The sequence below is a fragment of the Meles meles genome, chromosome 20, assembly GCF_922984935.1.
Source record: "Meles meles chromosome 20, mMelMel3.1 paternal haplotype, whole genome shotgun sequence".
Taxonomy (NCBI): Eukaryota; Metazoa; Chordata; class Mammalia; order Carnivora; family Mustelidae; genus Meles; species Meles meles.
Window position 1 is genome coordinate 610,299 of NC_060085.1, and position 20,389 is coordinate 630,687.

At 67.4% G+C, this 20,389-nt stretch overlaps 1 protein-coding gene across 5 annotated transcripts; it reads left to right on the forward strand.

Annotated features, from left to right (window-relative positions):
• The first annotated feature begins 223 nt into the window (after nt 1-223).
• Nucleotides 224-20,334, forward strand: STK11 (serine/threonine kinase 11). Of its 5 annotated transcripts, none has more exons than XR_006816438.1 (10): nt 224-1,504; nt 10,452-10,535; nt 11,540-11,629; nt 12,481-12,613; nt 12,687-12,823; nt 13,765-13,892; nt 15,778-15,835; nt 16,098-16,294; nt 16,615-18,622; nt 18,823-18,959. XR_006816438.1 is itself a non-coding variant. In XM_045990641.1 (10 exons), the coding sequence occupies exons 1-10, from the start codon at nt 1,215-1,217 to the stop codon at nt 20,307-20,309; spliced, it is 1,887 nt and encodes a 628-aa protein (XP_045846597.1). In that variant the 5' UTR covers nt 224-1,214; the 3' UTR covers nt 20,310-20,334. The 5 variants fall into 5 exon arrangements, 4 of the variants coding, with proteins under 4 accessions (XP_045846597.1, XP_045846598.1, XP_045846599.1 ...); XM_045990641.1 differs by lacking the exon at nt 16,615-18,622 and adding an exon at nt 19,754-20,334 and having other exon boundaries at nt 18,828-19,041; XM_045990642.1 differs by lacking the exon at nt 16,615-18,622 and adding an exon at nt 19,781-20,334 and having other exon boundaries at nt 708-1,504; nt 18,828-19,041.
• The last annotated feature ends 55 nt before the right edge of the window (nt 20,335-20,389 follow it).

Below are 20,389 nucleotides of genomic sequence, written 5' to 3' on the forward strand. Positions count from 1 at the left end.
GCGGGGCGGGCCTCGGGGGCGGGGCCTTCCGGCTCAGCCAACGGGCCGGCACGTCGGCGGCGGGGGGCGGGTCCCGCGGCGGGCGTGCGGCGGCGCGGCGGCGCGGGGCGGGGGCGGGAGGTAAACAAGATGGCGGCGGCGTGTCGGGCGCGGAAGGGGGAGGCGGCCCGGGGTGTCCGCGACTGAGGCGGGGCGCGGGAGGCAGCGGCGGCGGGCGCCGGCCGGCTCCGCGCCGCCTTGCATGGGCTGGGCCTCCGCGCCGCCCCGCCTGCTCCACACGTGCGGCGGCTGCGGCGGGGGCGCGCGCCGTCCGGGCCCCGGCGGCCTCGGGAACCCCCGGCCCGGGCCTGCTTCCTGCGCCGCCCCGGCCGCCCGGCGCCCTACGGGGCCCCGCGCCCCGCGGCTCGCGGCCCACGGCGTTCGCGGCCGAGAGCGAGCGCGGGCTGCCGTTTGGGGCGGGGGGCGGCCGCTGCGGGGTCCCAGGCCGGTGTGGGGGCGCCGCGGCCGCGGCCGGCTCCGACGGAAGTTGCTCCCCGCGGCGGGAGGGCCCCGGGCAGCCCCCCGGCCCCCCGACGCGCGGCCGGGGCTGGCGGGGGCGGACGGCGGTGCCCGCCGCGCGGTCCGGATAGGCGCCTGCCGCGGCCTCGGGCCCCCGGGACGGCGGGCCCCGCCGGGAGCCGCCCCCGGCAGCGCGCCCGGCGCCCGGCGAAGCTCGGCGGCGCGGCCCGGGGCCCGGTGTGGGCGCGCGCCGCGGCCCGCAGGTAATGCCCGGCCCGGGGAAGACTCGCTCTGGCCGCCGCGCCGTGCGCCCCCGGAGGATGACCTAGCGCGCGGGAGCCCCAGCGGCCTGCGGACGGCCCCGGCGGACGCGCCGGCCCGACCCGACGCTGCGAGGCGGCCGGGCACCCAGACTTGCGACGCTCCGCGCCCTCGGGGGCCGGGGCTCCGGGCCAGGCGCGGCCCCTGAACTCGCGACGAGCACAATCGTTTCTTCCCGGAGAAGGGTTTTCTCCTCTTTTTTCTTTCTTTTTTTTTTCCTTTGGCGTTTTTGTTGACTTTCGGTTTTTCGGTTTTGTGTTTTTGTTTCGTTTTTGTTTTTTGGGGTGTTTCTTGAGAAGGGAATTGTAGGGGGACAAGAGGAAGAACCGCGCGCCGGGGGCGGTCGATCGGGGAGATAAGGGCCGCCGGCGGGAGTCGGCGGCGCCGGGTCCAGGATGGATGTGGCCGACCCGCAGCAGCTGGGCATGTTTACGGAGGGCGAGCTCATGTCCGTGGGCATGGACACGTTCATTCACCGCATCGACTCCACGGAGGTCATCTACCAGCCCCGGCGCAAGCGGGCCAAGCTCATCGGCAAGTACCTGATGGGAGACCTCCTGGGGGAGGGGTCGTACGGCAAGGTGAAGGAGGTGCTGGACTCGGAGACGCTGTGCCGGCGCGCCGTCAAGATCCTCAAGAAGAAGAAGTTGCGCAGGATCCCCAACGGGGAGGCGAACGTCAAGAAGTAAGTGTGGGCTTCCTGGGTCAGCGTGTGGCCAGCCAGCCGGGGCGTTCCTTTTCCTTCCTTCCTTCCCCTTCCCTTAGAGCCTGGAGGGGACCAGCCCGCTCCCCGGGTGGTGCTTGCCCGGGCAAGTGTTGGAAACGCTGAAGGGCTCCGGGGGAGTCCGGCCGCCTTGCTGCCGCGGGTGTCCCCTTCCTTCAGTTGGGGGGGTGCGCCCCACCCCGTTCACCCGTGACGCTGTGCCCAGTGGAACCAGCCAGGGTTCGTTTGGCCCCGGGATCTGTGTTCCTGAACGGCCCGGGCTGCCCCCAGCAGGCTTTCCGCGCAGCGGGCAGCTGTTCCAGGGCCCGCGAAATGCAATTTGTTTACCCTGCTGGAGGGGAGCCCTGCGGCTGCCAAAAATAATTGTTTGCACCGGCCTGTCGGCCAGCAGGAGGTAACTCACTTGGGATGTGAGACTGGACACATCCGTGGCTGCAGGCCCAGGCGGCTCGTCCCCCCGGGAGGGGGATCAGCTTGTGTCCTGGCCAACTTTTTACCCAAACTTCCTCAGGCGCGGGCCAGCTCTGAGGCACCGCACAGGTGCGGGCGTCCGCCTGCTGGGGCCTTCCCCAGCCCCGGGACGCTGGGAGCCCTGTCTCCGTCACTCTCGCTGCTTTCAGGAGGGGGCGCCCCTCCTCATGGCGGCCACCCACTGGGACCCCACCCTGCCTGGGCTCCTGCTCCTCCCAGTTTCCAAGAAGGGGTTTATCTGACGGGCCAGGCTGCAGGCGGCAGGACTCAGGCAGGACGGAGGGACGACCTTGGACGTCCTGTTGCTGGCCCTCCCTCCAGCCCGTCCTGGAAAGTGCTGCTCCCCGTCGGCTCTCACCTCCTCCTTCCTGCCCAGCCTACACTCACGCGGCAGCGCCGCTCTGCCCCTTGCTCCGGGCCCCCTCGGGTCTGGGCGTGGTGACATTGTGCGTGGAAAGGAGAACCGGCGCTGGGCCGGCTCTGGTGTTGGGGCCCAGAGCCAGTCAGGGCAGTCGTCTGCCAGTGCGGCCCAAAGGCGGATGGGCGGTATGTTGAGGCCTCTTGACGATTTTCGTGCCCCAGCCTCTGGACGCGGAGCAGGGATGGCCCCGTGCCCTAGGGCCCCTCTCTTACCTGTGAGGTGGTACTGGGCAGGGGCCCCGATGTACTGGGGGAGACTGAGGCAGGCCGGCACCCTCGGAGGTCCATGCAGCTCTCACCCCCCGATTCAGAGATCCGTCCCTCCCCACCTGCTGGCTTCGAAGTCAGAAGCTTCTGGGGGCTGTGGGTTGGGGGGGCTGTGAGCTCCTGCGTCCTGGCTTCCTGAGTCCTGCCTCTGGAAACAGAGCCCTCTCCCAGTCTCCAGGTCCATCTTTGTCCCCCTGGCCCGTCTCAGGTCCCATCCCTGGTAACGCCTGGGCAGCAGGCTGCGGGTCTCTTCTGCTGGTTGGATGCACTGCAGGTCCGTGCAGGCGGTCTGCTGGCCGCAGTGCTCTGTGCTGCTCTGGGCCCCAGGCCCCAGCCTCTGGGGAGCAGCACCCTGAGGTTCCCGGAGTCCCTGAGTCCCATTCAAGGGCCCGGGCTGGGTTCCAGCACCAACTGACGTGCGCTCAGAGGCACGCGAGCTGGCTGTCCTGGGGCACCAGGTAGATGCAGAGTTGAGCAGGTCCCGGAACTCTCTGGACCCTGCTGCGGGGGGCGGTGCCGTCGGGGTGGGCAGGGGCCTCCTGCGCGGGCGCTCACCGTGGGGCTCACCGTGGGACGCGGTGTGTGTTTGACAAGGTCAGGTTAGAGGACTGGTCGCCACCTCCGGGAGTTCCCTCGTGCTCCGTGGGAGACACGTGCCCCGACGCTGACCAGAGGGTTGGTGAGCACTGGTGTCCCCGTCTCGGCCTTCCCGAGCTCTCCGCCAGGGCCCCAGGAGCTTGCGGAGACTCTGGCTGTGCGGTGTTGAGGCTGCAAGGAGCTCGGTCCCGCAGTGTCCGTCGGAAAAACCTGAGGGGAAACGGAGGCCCAGGAGGCAGAGTGGGGGGGTCCCCGGCTGGCTGGGCAGCGAGCATGAGGTCTCCCAGCTGCAGGGCGCTGGGCCCATTGCATCAGCTCAGGGCCTGGCTCTCGTAGGAAAGAAAGGGGTGTCCTTGCAAGGGGAGGTCTGGGCTCCCGGGACAGCCTTGCTGCCAGCCGGCTGCAGGGAAAAAGGGCTCTTTTGTCTCTGAGAGGCTTAATAAACTCCAGTAGCTTTTCTCCCAGTAAAGTGTCCGGAACCTTCCAGAGAAGTGTCGGGAGTCCCGGCTTGGATCAGAAGCTTTCTTCGTGAAGACTGATGTCTGTGACCAGAGTGGGGGCCGCTCGGGGCATCCTCTCAGTGTGGTTTCCTCTCCGGGCCTGCCAAGGGCCTCTGCTAGCCCCCTCTGCTCTTCCCGCATCCTAAAATTAATAGGTTCTCATCACAGAGCAAGAACGTTTCAGAAAGCTTCGATTTGAAAAAAAAAGAATCATTCATGATCTCAGAACTGATCCATCTTGCCAGGTTTCCTCCAGTCTTTTTTGGTTGTTTTTAAATCTGTCCAAGTATTTTTCATATATCCTTTTTTTTTATATTAAAAGATTTTTATTTATTTGACAGAGATCACAAGCAGGTGGGGGTGGGGGAGCAGGTTTCCCACCCAGCAGAGAGCCCGATGCGGGGTCTATCCCAGGACCCTGTGATCGTGACCTGAGCCGAAGGCAGAGGCTCAACCCACTGAGCCACCCAGGCGCCCCTCCCTATCATTTTTTTTTTTAATGTTTATTTATTTATTTGACGGGCAGAGATCACAAGTAGGCAGAGAGGCAGGCAGAGAGAGGAGGAAGCAGGCTCCCTGCAGAGCAAAGAGCCCGATGTGGGGCTCGATCCCAGGACCCCAGGATCATGACCTGAGCCGAAGGCAGAGGCTTTAACCCACTGAGCCACCCAGGCGCCCCTCCGTATCATTTTTATTATATTTTTTATTCCTCATTGTTTTTAGAAAATTGCTCATAGCTGTTTTTCTAAGTGACCGTAGAATCACACGCACTGGCCCTGTGAACATTGGAAAGAGGACATGAGCGGGGTCTCCCTCTCACTGGGGGCAGCGAGGGTGACCCGTGGCTGTGGGTCCTGCCGGTGGGGTTTCATGCAGGGAGAGGCGCCCGGGCTGGTGCCGGTCGGGGGGCAGGTGGTGGTGGCTTCAGCTGTGCAGGCGGCCTACCGAGCGTCGTGTGGGAGCGGCGGGAGGGTGGCCGCGGGCTGCAGGTGCAGGCCGGACCCTCGATGCCACGACCGCGCAACTGGCTCCGCAGAGTTCCCTGCGTCCCAAGACGCTCTCTGGGGCTTTATCTTCCATCGACTGTTTGGGGGGTAGAAATCGCTTGCTGCTCCCTGTGGAATGGGCACAGGGGCCGTCACCGTTGGCCATCAGGCCGCGGTCCTTGGAGCCCTGTCCTTTTGCCCGAGCCAGGCTGCCTTTCTGAGGTCAGGCGTCCTGGTGGCCTTGGCGGTGGCGGGGCTCTGTGGCCGGCTCTGACCCACCCTGTGCTGGCGGCTCTGTCTGCTGTGGAGGTGGGTTACTCTGCGTCACGGTCCCATAAGAAGTGCAAGGGTGTTCGAAGGGCATGTCCCCACAGGCGGAGGTTTGGGTCAGAGGGAGCTTGTGCATGTTTGAGAAGCTCCATCCAGAATGCCCCAGCCTCCCCAGCCAGTCTCGTCCAGCCGGCCTCTGCATCCCAAGTGACCCCCAGGAGCACCTGGTCCTCCCAGTCCCTGGCAGATGGACCGCAGCTCAGAGCAGGTGCCAGTGGCCCGGCGGGGGCCTCAGTGAGGCCAGGACTGTCTTGCGGTGATTGGCGGACAGCTGGGTCTGGGCAGCGAGTGGTTGGAATTCTAGCGTGTCCCGGCTCCGAGCTCTGGGCCTTGTCGGCTCTTGTTCTCGTCCCAAGTGGCGTGTGTGGCGTGCGTCCCTCCCCCGCCCCATATTGGGAAGGGTTCCCCTGTGAGCCCGGGCTGGCCGGCCCGCCGCCAGAGGTGGCAGCAGGAGGGCCAGGCCGCTCACCCACCGTGAAGGTCCTGGCGGCCTCCTTGATGTCTGGTCTTTCGGGGCGGGGAGTGTTGATTCTGGAACGTGGGAGCTCCCGGCCACCCTGGGCTCTGGGGGCCGTAGGGACGTGTGCCCGGCCTGGGAGCGTGTGCGACGCTGCCGGAGCCACCACGTGGCCGAGCTGTGGTTTACGCTCGCGACAGCTTGGCCAGTACGTGACCCGCGTACCCAGACTCTCGGCGTCCAGGCACATGTCCGTGCCGCGCACCCGGCTGTGAGACTCGACAAAGCGTCAGCTCCGCAGCGGGCAGCCCCGACCCGTCAGCCGTCCCCGCTCCCCGGCCCCTGCAAGCCCCTTCCCGGCCGCCGAGAAGCCTGGTCTGGGCGTGTCACCGCGTGGACTCACACCTGGCGGGGCCTCCTGTGTCTGCTTCCCTCCCTGGGCGTCGCGGGCTCGGTCCATCCCCGGGGCTGTGCGTGGGGGCTCCTGGCTCCTGCCGGGGCCGGGGACACTCCCGCGTGTGGGGACGCGTCCTGTTGTCCGTCCAGCCCCGCGGGTCTTTGCACTGATTCCACTTGATGCCTTTTATGCTTCGTGCTGCTGGGGACGTGCGGGCACGTGTCCATTGAGTTCTGCTTCTAGCAATTTCCCTTGCTTTCGTCTCCTCCCTGGACCTCTGGGGTCTCTGGTCATATGTTTGGAAGCATCAGCAGAGGGGCTGGGAGGTGAGGGGGGTCTTGCTCAGTGTCCCTCCGGCAGGGCCATTGGCCCCTGGCCCGCCCCTTGGGCACGCAGCGGACCCGTCTCTGTCTGGAGGGGAGTGGCGGGGGTTCGCGGGCGGCTCCGTCTCATTCTGGGCTGAGTGGAGCCGGTGCTTCTCAAGGCAGTGGCCGTGGGCCTGTCCCTGCCCCTGTGCGTTCTGTTCGGGCCGGCCTGCCCTTGGAGGCAGCTGCTTGGTGTTTCTCCGAGTTTGATTGGCTTCCCGAGCCTCATTCCGTTTTTCTTCTGCTTAATCATCAGTGAACCGATAAACAGCCACTTGGGTCAGGCAGCGACCGGGGGAAGGTTCCATGGGCAGCGGGGGCGGGGAGGTTAGTGAGCATAGCGCGGAGCCCGGGCGTGGGGGGGCGCGTGCCTTCACTTCACCCTGGCCGGGCTGCTCGTGTTGCCTTTTCTTCACGTGTCATCTCTTCTCGGTCTCGGACCCGCGCTGTCCCTTGTCGGAGACGCTGCAAGTACAGAGGCGGGGCCCTCAGTGCGCCCCGGAAGCGGCTGGGCGCGTGGCTGGGCGCACCCCCTCCCGCGGGGTCTCCGGGGAAGCTCCGCTCGCGTGGCTCCCGCGGTCCCTTCTGTGGGGTCGGCCGTCGTGTCCGCTCGCTCCCGGCGTGGCGCAGGGGGCTGGCGTGATCCCCGTGAGCCGGCGAGCGGGGCGCCCCGCGGTGGGCCAGCCCGGCCTTTTCTGTTCCTGCGAAGAGCGCAGAGCTTTACGGGCGATGGAGCAGCAGTGGCCAGCGGCTTCCTCGCGGAGAGGGTGCTGCCCTCTGCCTCGTGGAGTGCGCGACGTGAGCTCGTCTCGGAAGACGGACACCGGTACGGCCGTGGTCTCCCCTGACGGCCGTCAGCGAGGGGGACGCACGGTCTGGGCTGGCTCGAGCCAGAAGAGAATGCGGAGCCCTGGGCTCTCGCCCTCTCACTAGGAAGGAGCCAGCATGCGCGTCGCCGGGGCCGTGGTGCCCTTCTGTTGCCCGCCGTGCCGGAGCTCGGCCGTGCGGTCGCAGGCGCCGGAGGCCGGGGGCGGCTCAGCGGCAGACTCTCCAGCGCCGCTTCCTCGGCACCTGCCCCCACAGGTTGCATTGAGGAAAGGCCTCCTTGTCCCAGCACAGGTGTTTTTATTTTTATTTTTGTGATTTTTACGTTATTTATCTTTCAAGTACGCTGCACACCAGTGTGGGCCTGAGCTCGGCACGCTGAGAGGGAGAGACCCGCGCTGCACGGACTGAGCCGGCCGGCGCCATCCGCTCGTGGGTTTAGTCTGTGTCGCCCGCAGCGCGGGGATCTCTTTGGATGGAGAGAAGTGCCCCGAGGGCGTCTCCGCGCTGGGGAGGCTGGTGTGGACTGCTCGAGGAAGCCCCTGGCTCCCCAGGCTGCATCCGCTGACCGGAGCTGCCCTGAGTGTGTCGGGGAGTCTCGTTCCAGCGCCGGGGTCCGCCCTGACGGTTCCCAGTCCCGTGTCCCAGGAAGCTGGAGCTTGGAGGAGCTGGGGCCTGTCTCCATGGCTGACCCCTCCGTCCCCACTGGCCCCGCAGGGCTTGCTAACTAGCTTGCGCCCTGCGTGGAGGCCCCTGTCATCTGGGGTGGCGTCACTCCCGGGCCTCCCTGCCTGCACCCTGGCTGCAGACCCTGGACAGGCGCCCCCGCAGCTGGCTCCCGGGCCCTGCTGCTGACCAGGTGCTCAGGGGGTGTCGGTCTGCCTGGGCGGACAGCAGGTGCCGGACAGTGGCCTCTGAGAGGAGCTGCTCTGTGCTCCAGGTGCACTCAGGCCAGGCAGCACGTGGCGGGGACCCTGATGCCCGCAGGCGGGGAGCTGACGGGGCACCAGGCCGCGAAGTGGGTGTTGCGGCCACCCTGCGCTGGTCGGATGGAAACGGAGTGTTTGTGAGCCTCGGGCGCAGGGCGCCAGAGTCAGGGCAATGGGATGGGTTGGGTCAGGGCGGGGTGGGGTGGGGGAGGAAGGTGGGGCCTGGCTTCCAGGGACCCCTGTGCTGGCTCCGGGGCTCTAGGGTCGGCGCCAAGCCGTCAGGGGCCTTGTGGATCCCTCACAGCGGAGCTCTCCTATGATGCTGTCCTGCTCCCCAGGACTGGGTGGTGCCTGGAGACGTCTGTGGTCGGCGGGACTGGGGTGCTCCTGCCACTGAGGGGGTGGGGGCCAGGCACGCTGCTGACCACCCCGCACACAGCGCCCGGGACACTCCCACAGAGAGTGACCTGCCCAGAACGTCGGTGCGGCCAAGGGGGACAAACCCTGCATTAATTATTTGGAAAAAAGATTGAGTCTGGTCCCTGCTCACGCTGGACACCGGAGTAAATCCCCGGGGTCAGAGGGTACGAACCAGGGCGACCCCAGCGTCTGTGAGTCGCCCCCACTCAGCGTGTGTCGTGAAGCGTGTGCGGTGTCCCAGGACCTCTGGAGCCCGGTGGTTAGGGCACCATCTGAAAGCCGGGGAAAACCAGGGTAGAACCCTTGTCTCACCTGGAACGCTCTGGTGGGGGTGGGCACAGGCTTCTGTCGGCGAGTCTGGGGGGACGTGGCCGCGAGGCTGTGCTTCATGCTGCCAGTTGATGGCCTCCTGGGCTCTGGGCCTGGGGTCTCCCGTCTGGGTGGGCGCCGTGCACGGATGCCCTTTCCGGGGCCCTGGCGGCTCTGTGGCGGTGGCTGCCCGGTGTTTGCGGGCTGCACGGCCCGACAGAGGACCTGCCCCCGGGGGGCGAGTGGGGTCGGGGCACAGGATTCATGCACTGGGGGGGGGAGGCTGTCAGGAAGGGCCTCCTGGAAGAGGCAGCCTTCTCCCAGAGCCTGGACAGTGGGACGGATGGGACCTGAGTCTCTGAGGAGCTGTTCTTAGGTCCCGGGCTTGGGCGGCCAGGTGAGGACTTTGAAAAGAACTTCACTGAGATGTTGTTCACAGTCACTCAATCTGGTGGCCCTTGGTGTATTCCTAGGGATCCCCTTTATCTTATTCCAGAATATTCCATCTCCCCAAAGGCAACCCTTTCCCCATCAGCGGTCACTCCCCACTCCCGTCCCCAACCCCCGGCCCCCACGAGCCCCCTTCCCGTTCGCGGAGGAGCCTGGTCTGGGCGTGTCACCCGCGTGGACTCACACCCCGTGGGGCCTCTTGTGTCTGGTTCCCTCCCTGTGCATCGTGGGCTCGGGGTCTGTCCCCGGGTGGCGCATGGGGGCCTCGCTCCTGCTCGTGGCTAAAGGACGCTCCTGTGCATGGTGGACACACTGTGTTTGTCCGTCCACCTGGTGATGGACCCTGGAGCCGTTCCCACCTCGGGTCCCTGTGGCTCGTGCTGCCGTGACCGCGCTCATAGGGCTCTCCGCGTGGACGCGCCCAGTTACCGCGGGCGCACCTGCATGGGATTGCTGGCTCGGCCGGTCGCTCGGCCGTAATCTCCGCCAGCACCTGCCCGGAGCCCGGCCAGGTGAAGCGTCAGAAGGCCGTCTGCAGAGCAGGCGCTGGAGGCTGGTGCCAGGTGGATGGCTGTGCCTTGGTGTCCCTTCTGGCAGGCCGGAGCAGCTGCTTTCTCTCCATGCCGGGACTGGAGCCCCAGAGGTCTCCAGGGCTCTCGTGAGAAGGGTTCTCCATCCTTCCTGCAGGGCTGTGGGGCGCCAGGGAGAGGAAGGGGGTCCTCATGGAGCCGGTCCAGCTGTGGCGCGGTGCCTGGGGCTTTGTTGCTCCGGGGAGGCTCGGAAGGGCTGCTGGGTGGCCCAGGGAGCTGCGCCCTGGCTGCGGCACGTAGCAGGTCTCACTCCACACCTGACCTGCCGTCCCTGTGCTGCGTGCCGTGGTCCCTCGTGAAGAACGTTCGTAAAACGTTTAGAAAGCTTCCGGATGGTGGTGTCCCTATTGAAGCCCGCAGACTCGGGGAGCCCCGGTTGCTCTCGCGGGGGGGCCTGCTCGGTTGGAGGGGAAGCAGGAGAACCTCTGCTGGTTCTCCCGGCGCCCGCGCGCCTCAGAGCCCGGCGTGTCCTCTGCACGGCACCCGGAGGGCAAGCGGGCTCTTCCTCCCACGCAGAGGGAGCGGGCCGATGTGAGCAGACGAGGCGGCGGCCCTTCTCGCGGTGGGGCTGCTGACGCCTGTTTGTCGTCTTCAGGGAAATCCAGCTGCTGAGGAGACTGCGGCACAGGAACGTCATCCAGCTGGTGGACGTGCTGTACGACGACGAGAAGCAGAAGATATATCCTTGCGGCCGCCGCGCTGGGGGCGGGGTGGGGCTCGGGCGCCGTCTTCCTGACCCTGGAGCCACCCCTCTGTGACTCCGGCTGGGAGCCCCGAAGGCAGCAGCAGCCCCGGTCCGAGGCCGGCCTTGTGCAGCTGGTGCCGCAGGCCGTGGACCATGAAGCCCTCGGGTCACCTGCCAGGGCCCCACAGTGTCTCAGACCTCCCTTACTTGTGTGGCTGCTGTTGCCCTGTGCCCGGGAGCGGGAGTGCTGGTCTGGGTGGCTCTGAGCTTGGGGGGCCTCACGGCCGGTGCTCTCTCTCCTCGCCTCTGGCGCCAGGGCCCCCGTGCTGCGGGGAGAGCGTGGCGTGGGGTGTCCCTGCGCACGAGTGCTTCTGTGGGAGTGTCCTCGGCCTTTGCCCTTCCCCTCCGGGACGGGCCCCATCTCTCCAGGCGGGTGAGGCTCTGGGCAGCGTCAGGTCTAGGGAGCAGGCATGTGGGGGCCCTAGGTCTCATCGGGGGGCAGGCGTCTTCCCACAGAAGTGCCGGGCACGGGGTGATGGGGTGTCGAGCCCATGGCTCCCCTCCAGCTTGCTCTCAGGGCCACCTGTGCTGGGAACACGGCGGGGGCTTTGTCCTTCCCTCCGGCTGGCCCGAGACCCCTGGCCCTTTCCAGTGTGGCCCGAGGCCCCTCCCTTCCGTCCTGCAGGCTGTCTCCTCACCTCCTCCTGGGCCTCGGGCGGATGGAGCGCCCCAGGCTGTTGAGTCCCTGGGGAGGCCTCCTTGTGGGTCCAGGGCGCTGAGCCCAGACGGGCGGCCACAGGCCTCTGCAAGGTGACCCTGGGCGGGTCAGTGGGAGGGCAGAGTTGCCCCGCAGGCGCTGTCATCCCTGCGGTCTTTCTCGCTGTTTTCGGGGCTCCTGCTTATCTCTGTTAACGCAGCCCCCAGAAGCGTCGGGGTCCTCTCCCCCTGGGCGCTCCCCGGGGCGGGCTCTCCGCGGTGCGTCTTCCTTAGCGCCGCACGTATATGGTGATGGAGTACTGCGTGTGCGGCATGCAGGAGATGCTGGACAGCGTGCCCGAGAAGCGCTTTCCCGTGTGCCAGGCCCACGGGTGAGTGCCTGCTGCGGGGCTGCCCGCGGGCTCCGGGGCTCCTGGCCCGAGTTCAAACCGCGCTCTTTCATTTTCTCTTCAGACAGCGTGAAGGGTGGTGGGGACACAGCGCGCGGGCCCGTGGGTGCAGGGCGGGGGGCGGACGTCCAGCTGACTCCCTGCGGGGCTCAGCTCCCGGCGGCTCGTCTCAGGCCCCTGATCACGACGTGAGCCGAAGGCAAGAGTGCGACAGTTCACCAACCGCGCCCCCGGGCGGCCCTGGGACGGGTGTTGTGTCGTGCGTGGGACGAACGCTCTGGTGTGTGATCAGCCCCCGCCCGGGGAGCTCCGTGGGCAGCACACTTGGGGCAGCCCCTCTGCCAGCTGCCCACCCGGGTGCGCCCGCTGCTCGGGCTCCCAGATCTCTCGGTCCCTGAGACGTCCTGATGAGGACGGAGCTGCCATAGGCCAGCTGGCCCTCCTGGGGGGGGGTCACGTCTCCCTGGCCCCAGGGGGCAGTTCTAGGGAGGCGACAGGGTCACGTCGAGGACAGACCGAGTGTGGAGGACAGGGCACGGCCCTTGGGCTCGTGGGGAGCAGAAAGAAAGGCAGGCCGGCTGGGGTAGCAGCTGGGGGCCGGGGAGCCCTCCTCTGCCTGCCCCGGGAGGCTCGAGCCGGAGGCCTGCATCAGCCTTTGCGGCGGCGGTCGCTTGGCCGGGCTGCCTGTCCTGTCCTTCCTGTCGGGCCGGCTGTAGGGCCCGCCGAGCTGCAGCGTTCTGTCTCTGGTCCTGCCGGGTGCACCCCCGGGGGCGGCGGTGGCCAGGCGGGGCGGGCGCCCTGGGTGGGGATGGTTACGGAGCCCGCCCCCGCAGGTACTTCTGCCAGCTGGTGGACGGCCTGGAGTACCTGCACAGCCAGGGCATCGTGCACAAGGACATCAAGCCGGGCAACCTGCTGCTCACCACCAGCGGCACGCTCAAGATCTCCGACCTGGGTGTGGCCGAGGTAGCGTCCCTCCCGTGGCGCGCAGGGACGGGGGCCCGAGGGCCGCTTGCTGAGGGCTGCGCTGTTGCCGCAGGCCCTGCACCCCTTTGCCGAGGACGACACGTGCCGGACAAGCCAGGGCTCCCCAGCGTTCCAGCCCCCTGAGATTGCCAACGGCCTGGACACCTTCTCCGGGTTTAAAGTGGACATCTGGTCGGCTGGGGTCACTCTGTAAGTGCCCAGAGGCCTTCCCCCTCCCGCCCCAGGGATCCTTCCTTTGCCCACCAAGGACTCAGGAACTGCGTTTGGGCTCCAGGCTTCTAGAACCTGCCCCTCTTAGTGGGTCCTGCAGATACCATTCCCGAGTATACTGGGGTGGCCAGAGCGCCAGAGAGACAGTGGAGCCAGGAGCGGGGCCCCCTGTGGGTAGGAGCAGATGGGGCCGCTTCCCATCTTGTGGGGTCCTCGGGGTCGGAGGCCTGATGTGGGGGCACACACACTGGCCGTCCTCGGGCCGTACCCGGCCTCCCGTCTTGTGCTAAGGGCGCGCCCCCGTCTTCCTGCTGGTTTCTGGGGCAGGTTGCGGTTCTGCCCAGCCAGCTGCGAGGCCCCCCACCCGGACGGCGCGCAGCCCTGAGCACCTGAGCGGGGGCTGAGTGGGCGGCAGGGCTCACTGGGGCCCTCACCTGAGCGTGCGCTGCAGAGATGTACCGGCTGAGCCCAGCGCGGACCAGCGCAGCCCAGAACCTTCCCTCCTGTCCCCACTTGTAGGGCAGCTGCCAGCCAGCACAGGGGTCCGTTTTATTTTATTTTTATTTTTATTTGACTGACTGGTTGTAGGCTCCACGCTGGGCATTGTGGGGCCCAGAGCGGGGCTTGAACTCAACCCTGAGATTGAGACCTGAGGATGAGATCAGCTGTCAGGCATGGACCCGACTGAGCCGCCCAGGCGCCCGGTTTTGTGTCGTCACTGGGAGAGAATTCACATGCAAGAGCCATCCTCCTAAGATGTATCTTGCGGCGGGTCGGGGATCCCGAGTGGTGTAGCCGGCGCCACCGTGAGGCCTCATGGGTGAGGGAGCTTCCAGGCTCCCGTGCCGGGCTGGGTTCCGGCTGGCGCTGCAGGAGGAGCCCCGACTGACCGGCTTCTCTCCTTCCCGTTGGGGGCGAAGCTATAACATCACGACAGGCCTGTACCCGTTTGAGGGGGACAACATCTACAAGTTGTTCGAGAACATTGGGAAGGGAGACTACACCATCCCGGGCGACTGCGGACCCCCGCTCTCGGACTTGCTGAGAGGTGAGGCCCCCGGGACGGCCCCTGTGGGGCTGGAGGGGTCGGGAGCAGGCTGCCAGGGGGCGATGGGGGTCCTGGGCTGCTGTGCTGACCACTGGCCTCTGGAGACCCTGGGTCTCCTCCGCAGCCCCCCAGGGAACGGACGCACTTACAGCTGCTTTGGGCCTTTTGTTCCAGCCTCTTCCGCCACCCGCCCCCGCCGTGGCTGCGGAGTCCCTGGGTGGCATCCTGCACAGCCCAGGCCTTGTAGCAGGCGGCACCCGAGTGGCCACGGCCGGACCCCTTGGGGTTGGGCCACCGGATGCGGCTGCTTGGGAGGGGGTGGGCTGGCGATGTCCGCGTCGTGGCCCTGGGCCGGAGCCTGATTGGCCAAGCACGTGCAGACCATCACCCCCACTTGTCCCTGGTTCCTGTCCTCGAGGAGATGCTGCCTCGGGTTGGAGCCTTCGTCCCTTTCTAGACCGCATGTAACTTACGGTCGAGACAGTAGGTCCCCGTGACCTTGGAGGCGCTTGAGAGTCTTCTAGAACAGAGTCCAGCTGGTTTTTACGTTTTGGTGCCAGTGAAGTGGAGCCCAAGCTGGGCTGTTGGGCAGCAGCGGCTGGACTCCACCCCTGGGCACCCGGGCAGCTCCCCATCCCCTCCCTGGGACCCTGAAAGATGGCTGGGTGGGTGCGCCCTCCCACTGCGCAGACCTAGCCTTCTCCTTCCGTCTCCACGTTTGGGGAAGTCCTCGGGCACTCTTTGTGGAAGGGTCGTGATGTCAGCTGTCCCTGTCCTCAAGTGCACCCAGAGCGCAGGCCTCTGACCTACTCCCATGCCCCCCAGCCGCCTGGCTGAGGGCCGAGGCGCTGGGGATCACGGCAGGAGCGGCTGCAAGGGCAGGCCCTGGCTGGGGGTGTGTTTGCTCGATGCACGCCTGCCCTTGCCTTCTCAGTGCGCAGAAAGGCCGATGATCTAGATGGCCGAGGGCGTCAGTCCCTGTGTCCAGATCCAGGCGGGGCTGCCCCATCCCTTACCCCCTCCACCTCATTTGACCTAAGGCCGAGGTTGCCAGGGCTGTTGGTCCGCACATCCCCCTGCACCTAAGCCTGCCTCAGGGCCTTTGTGCTGGCAGTGCGTGCCTTGGAGGCTCTTTCCATAGCCAGGACTGGTGGGGTGGCTCCCGGGGTCTCCTAGAGCACCGTCTTGGCCCTGAGGCCTGGTGGCCGTCCTCGTCTGCCCCTGAGCACGCGGGCTATGACCCATGGTTTCGCCTCCTCTTCGGCCCTACTCACACCTTCAGGGTTCTGAGTCCCCAGCTCTCCAGGTCTCTGCCCATGTCCTGAGAACAAGGCTGCCCGCCTCGTGGGTGCTGTGCCGAGCTCTCAGAACCGGGCCCCCCACCCTCCTCCGGGTGGTGCTGGAGAAGCTCCAGCCGCCTGCTCTGGGGAAGCCGGAAGCGGCGGCCGAGGGCTCAGGGGTGGGCCCTGCCCCGGCCCGGGCCCTTGCAGGAGCGCGGCAGAGAGCCGGCCGGCGTGGGCACAGGCAGTGCGTCCCTGCCATGGGACGGTCCTGCTTCCCAGCCCCTCTGGCGTCTGTGTGAAAAGCACTTGCTGCCCTTGGCTGTCTTCCCGACCCGCCGGACTGCCTCCTAGGGCCGCAGGGCGTCCTGACGCAGCCGCGGACTCTGCGTCTGTGCCCCATGCCTGGGTCAGCCCTGCCGGTGGAGGCCACGGGGGACCGCGGTGGGAGGGTCCGGTAGCACCCTGAGCTGGAGTCGCACTCCCACACGCCCGCGCCCCCGCCCCCCGGGGGGTGTCATCTGTGCGGTGGCCTGCGCAGCGGGGGCGTGGGGGGAGGGGCGCCTGCCCGGCACTGACCCCCGCGGCCGCTGCTGTCCCGCCAGGGATGCTGGAGTACGAGCCCGCCCGGAGGTTCTCTATCCAGCAGATCCGGCAGCACAGGTGAGCGCCTGCGTGGCCCCGCGGCGGGGTGGGCGTCCCCGTGCGGGCCTGAATGGGAGGTTCTGGGCGTGCATGGGTGGGTGGGTGGGTGGGGTCTCAGGTTACAGGGGTGTTCCTGGCCCTCATTCTCCTGCCCGCCCTGCTCCCCCATCCAGACTTTAGGGGTGGGCCCAGAGGTTGACAGGCGCCCTGTCCTGAGGGCAAGAGCGGCGCGGGGAGCTGGGGGGGCCTCCGGGCTGTCCTGACTTGCGGGCTCCTACAGCTGGTTCCGGAAGAAGCACGCGCCGGCCGAGGAGCCGGTGCCCATCCCGCCAAGCGCCGACGGCAAGGACCGCTGGCGTGGCATGACGGTGGTGCCCTACCTGGAGGACCTGCACGGCTGCGCTGACGACAATGGGGACGAGGGCCTGTTCGATATCGAGGATGACATCATCTACACTCAGGACTTCACGGTGCCCGGTGAGTGCGGCCGCCGCTGCAGCCTCGGGGCCTGGCCTCCTTGTCACCTGCCTCCAGGGCAGAGCGCACGTCCCCCGACGTCCCCGGTGGGGCACAGACAGCCCTGGGGGTGTGGCCGCCCCTCCCCTCTCCCACGGAGGCAGGTGGGGCTCCTGGAGGGCAGAGGCCCCCCAGGGCGCCCTCCTGTGTTCTGGGGAGCACACAGCACATCCTGCCAGGTGGTGAAGGGGGGGGCAGCCCCTCTGACGGGCCTGAGAGGGTCCAGTGGCCCTCCTGGCACCGGGCTGCCCACCCTGATGCATGTCGCCTTGCTTCCCCAGGTGGCGAGGAGGCGTCTGAGGCAGGGCTTAGAGAGGAGAGAGGCACGCAGAAGAGCCAGTGCTCAGACCTTTCTGGAGAGGAAGCTGAGGCCAGGGGCGCAGAAGGGCTTGAGGCCATAGTGTAGCGATGCCCCCTGCCTCTGTTCCCCGCAGTGCCAGCCGGCGCTGGAGAGGCCAGGCCTGGGCGCCTGGCCACCAACCCTCCCTGACCCTGCCCAGGTGTCTGAGGGCGGCCAGGGCCGCTGCCCCACCCCAGCGCTCCCCGTTCTTTCTGGGGCCGGTTTCGCGGGTTCCCATCATAAAGGTTCGCCCCGCTGTGCGTGCGTGGGTGACTCTCGTCTCCCTTGTCTCCCTTTTCCCTGGCTCGTTTGCCAAATGTCAGTTTATTGTAGACAAACCTGGTGTGCGGGGGTGGCCTGTGTGGTGGGTGGGGCCCCTGGGGACACCCCACTGGCCAGTAATGCTGTAGAGCCAAAGCTGTTTTCCCGGCAGAGCCGGGGCAGGCTTCAGGCGTCCCACTTGAGCAAGGGGCGTGCTTGGGGTCTGAGGTGCCCGTTCTGGAGCTGGACCCCAAGTGGCGGTGGCTTTGGCTCAGCGGTGACCCTGTCAAGTCCCAGGAGGTGATGTGTGCTGGGTGTCTGTGGCCTTGCAGAGGTCGGTCCTCTGTAGAACGGGAAAGAGGTGTCCTGCCTCTCCGAGGGATTGGGCTCTCGTGTCAGGACCTTGGGAGGGACCCTCACTGGTGGGCCATCTGCTGTCTGAGCAAGGGGGGGTGAGCACTCTGCCAGATGCCCAGAACCCTGCCAGAACACTGACTGTGTGTGCGAGAGGCCAGGAGCTGCCTGTCGTGGCTGGGGAGGGCTCGTGCCACAGCGGCTCCCCGGCTGGAGTCCGACGCCTGACCGTCCATCTGGGGTAGAAGGAGCAGAGCTGCTCCCAGGACCGCTGATGCTTTCTCGGGGCCCTCGTGGGTCCACAGGGGCGGTGCTACGGCCTCGTCCCTCCTCACTGCGGTCCCAGCGCTGTGGTCGCCCTGAGAGGCCCTCAGCTGCTTGGTCTTGGTCTCCCGGGACTGTCCCCACTGCGGGGGTCTGCCTCCTGCTCTGAAAGCTGGGTGCTGGGCCTTCGGCCAGAGGTGGGTGGTTGTGGGCGATGCTCCAGTCCTTTGGGGATGAGGAGGCCAGATCCTGTACCCACCCTCCTGCCCCGACCCACAGCCACAGTGGCTGTGCCCGTAGCTGGGCTCCAGGTGGCCTGTGCGGAGCTGCGGGGCTCAGTGCCTGCGGGGCCCTCCCCTGTCAGAGCGGGGCTCTCGACCCCACACAAGACCTCTCCCCGGCAGAAACCTGTCAACAGCGACGAGCTCTGATCTAGGATGCCTCCTGTGTGCATAGGGGAGGCTCACAGCAAGTTCCAGAAGCTCCTGAGTCAGATACTGGGGACCTTTGGCCTAGAGGGTGCTCTGTGGACAGAGGTGGACGAGAGGCGGCTGAGGGCGGCTTCTCACCCGGGTCCCGGGAGGGTGGGGTGTGGGGAAGAGGCCGATTTACCATGTGCACTGAATGAGCTGTGTGGGCCCTGGCAGGTTGGCTGACCCCTGTGTGTCCTCCCCCTTCCCCTCCCACCATGCCTCAGGGCATGGGAGTGCAGGCAGTCGTGCAGCTCCAGGCCTGTGACCCGCCCCCCCGGACGCCAGCAAGGGCCGGTGCTGCCTGGTAGCGAGTAGGGGCACGGCAGGCCCCTGGCTCTGATCTCTTCGTCCCGTGCCCAGTCCAGGGAGCTGGGGCTGGCCTCAAGGGGAGACATGAGTGTGGCCTGCCTGGCCGGAGCCCAGCCCCTCTCTGCCGCTCAGGGCCCAGTGAGGTCTGGCCCCCGCGCCGGTGAGCGGGCCCGGCCTAGGGCCCTGTGCCCCGGGACCCTGGTCCTCCACCCTGTGCTGCGGTGGAGGGTGAGCGGGGCAAGCAGGCCCTCCTGAGCGCAGAGACCCGGTTCGCACAGGGGCAGGCAGGTGAGCGTGGGCTGGGCACCCCCCTTGGCTGGCCAACTCCGAGGGCATCTGTTTTTCTAGCTGGATGAGGGGCCCCCGCAGGCAGGCCCTGGGCGGGGCCGGTGGTGGAGGAGCCTGGGCCTGGGGATCGGGGCGGGGCCGGGGGCGCAGGTTGTCGGCCTCAGGCTCCCATCAGCCCACACTCGCCCTCTCCCTCCTAGGACAGGTCCCAGAGGAGGAGTCTGGGCAGAACGGGCAGAGCCGGGGCCTACCCAAAGTGCTGTGCGCCAACGGCACCGAGTCGGCGCCGCTGAGCACCAGATCCAGGGCCGAGCGCCGGGCCAGCGCTGCCTCCAACCCCACCCGCAAGGCCTGCTCGGCCAGCAGCAAGATCCGCCGGCTGTCGGCCTGCAAGCAGCAGTGAGGGCGGCCGCCCGCAGGTGGGCCACTGCAGGGGCCTGGGAAGGGAGGGTGGGGCCCGTGAGTGGGCACTGGCCTCTCGTGGCCGGACAGCTACAGCCGCTGCCGCCGGGGCCCCCAGGTCTGCCTTTCCTGTTCTGTCGGTGCGCGCACAGCCCGCAGGACCCTGGCCAGGCAGCTAGGGCAGCCGCTCCCGCGTGCAGGAGGGGGTCCCTCCCTCTGACAGCCTGTCCTGCCAGCCCCGGGCGATGCTGGACTCCCCCTGGCAGCATATGAGGCCCTGCGGGTGGGCGGTGGGGACGGCTTCGGGGGGCCTAGGCTACCATCCTGTCCTGGTGGCTGCTCGGCCGCCCTCTGCTTCCTGTTCCCGCCCCTGCCTTCCCGAGTCCGAGAAGGTGTGTGCGGTGGGAAATGGGGCCGCAGGGGTGCGGGAGATGCTGCTTGGGTTGCAGTGCCCTCTCCGGGGGAGCTGCCCGCTGCCCCAGTGGCCCCGTGGTACTCACCTGCTGGCATCAGAACCAGCTCGGAGGGCTGGGAACCCGGCTTCCTCTGTGGCAGCCGGTGCACTTACTCCACTGGGCAGCGCGTGAACGACAGGGTGAGCCCTGGAATCGGCACCACCTCTCCTGGCCCCTCTGGGTGTCGGACAGCCCTATATGGGCCTCCGTTTCCCCGCCCTAACAGCGGGGTGGGGCCTGCCTCCTGGGATGCAGAGCTTGTTTGCTGGCCCAGGAGTGACCCGTGTGTTCCCGTCTGCAGCCTGTCTCATGGAACCCCAGCCAGGTGCCGCGGCCCAGGTCCTCAATCTTCCCGCCGACTGCTGGCCCATGCCTGCTGCCCAGGAAGGCCGCCACCGTACCCGCCTTGCCGACTGCCCCTTGGGAAGCCAGGGGTCCTGGAGGGCTGTGGCTGGGGGACTGCAGGGGCTGGGGGTTGGCCTTCCCCTCACGGCCAGTGGACACGACCTCTTGATGACTCTGTAGCCGTGTGCCGGGCCCCTTCCCCTGGCCGGAGGGGAGGACGCGTGGCAGTCCGTAGCCCGGGGGGAAGCCCTTGCCGTGCACTTTACGTTCAGACCTGCTGGCTCTCGCCCCGGCCGGACTTCCTTTCACTCTGCTCCGCGCCGGCGCCTCCCACAGCTGGTGGTGTGCTCAGACCACGGGCGGCAGGAGCCGCGGGAGGAACAGGCTTGCCCGCCGAGATGCATGCCCCGAGCCCAAGGGAGCCGGGCCGCGGCCCTGTTGTTGCTGTTTGGTTGGTTCCTTTTCCTTTTTTCTTTTTTTTTTAAGAAAAAATAAAGCCGGTGGATTTGAGCTGTGGTTGTGAAGGGTGTGTGGGAATTGTCCGGCGGCACCGCTGTCCTGCAGG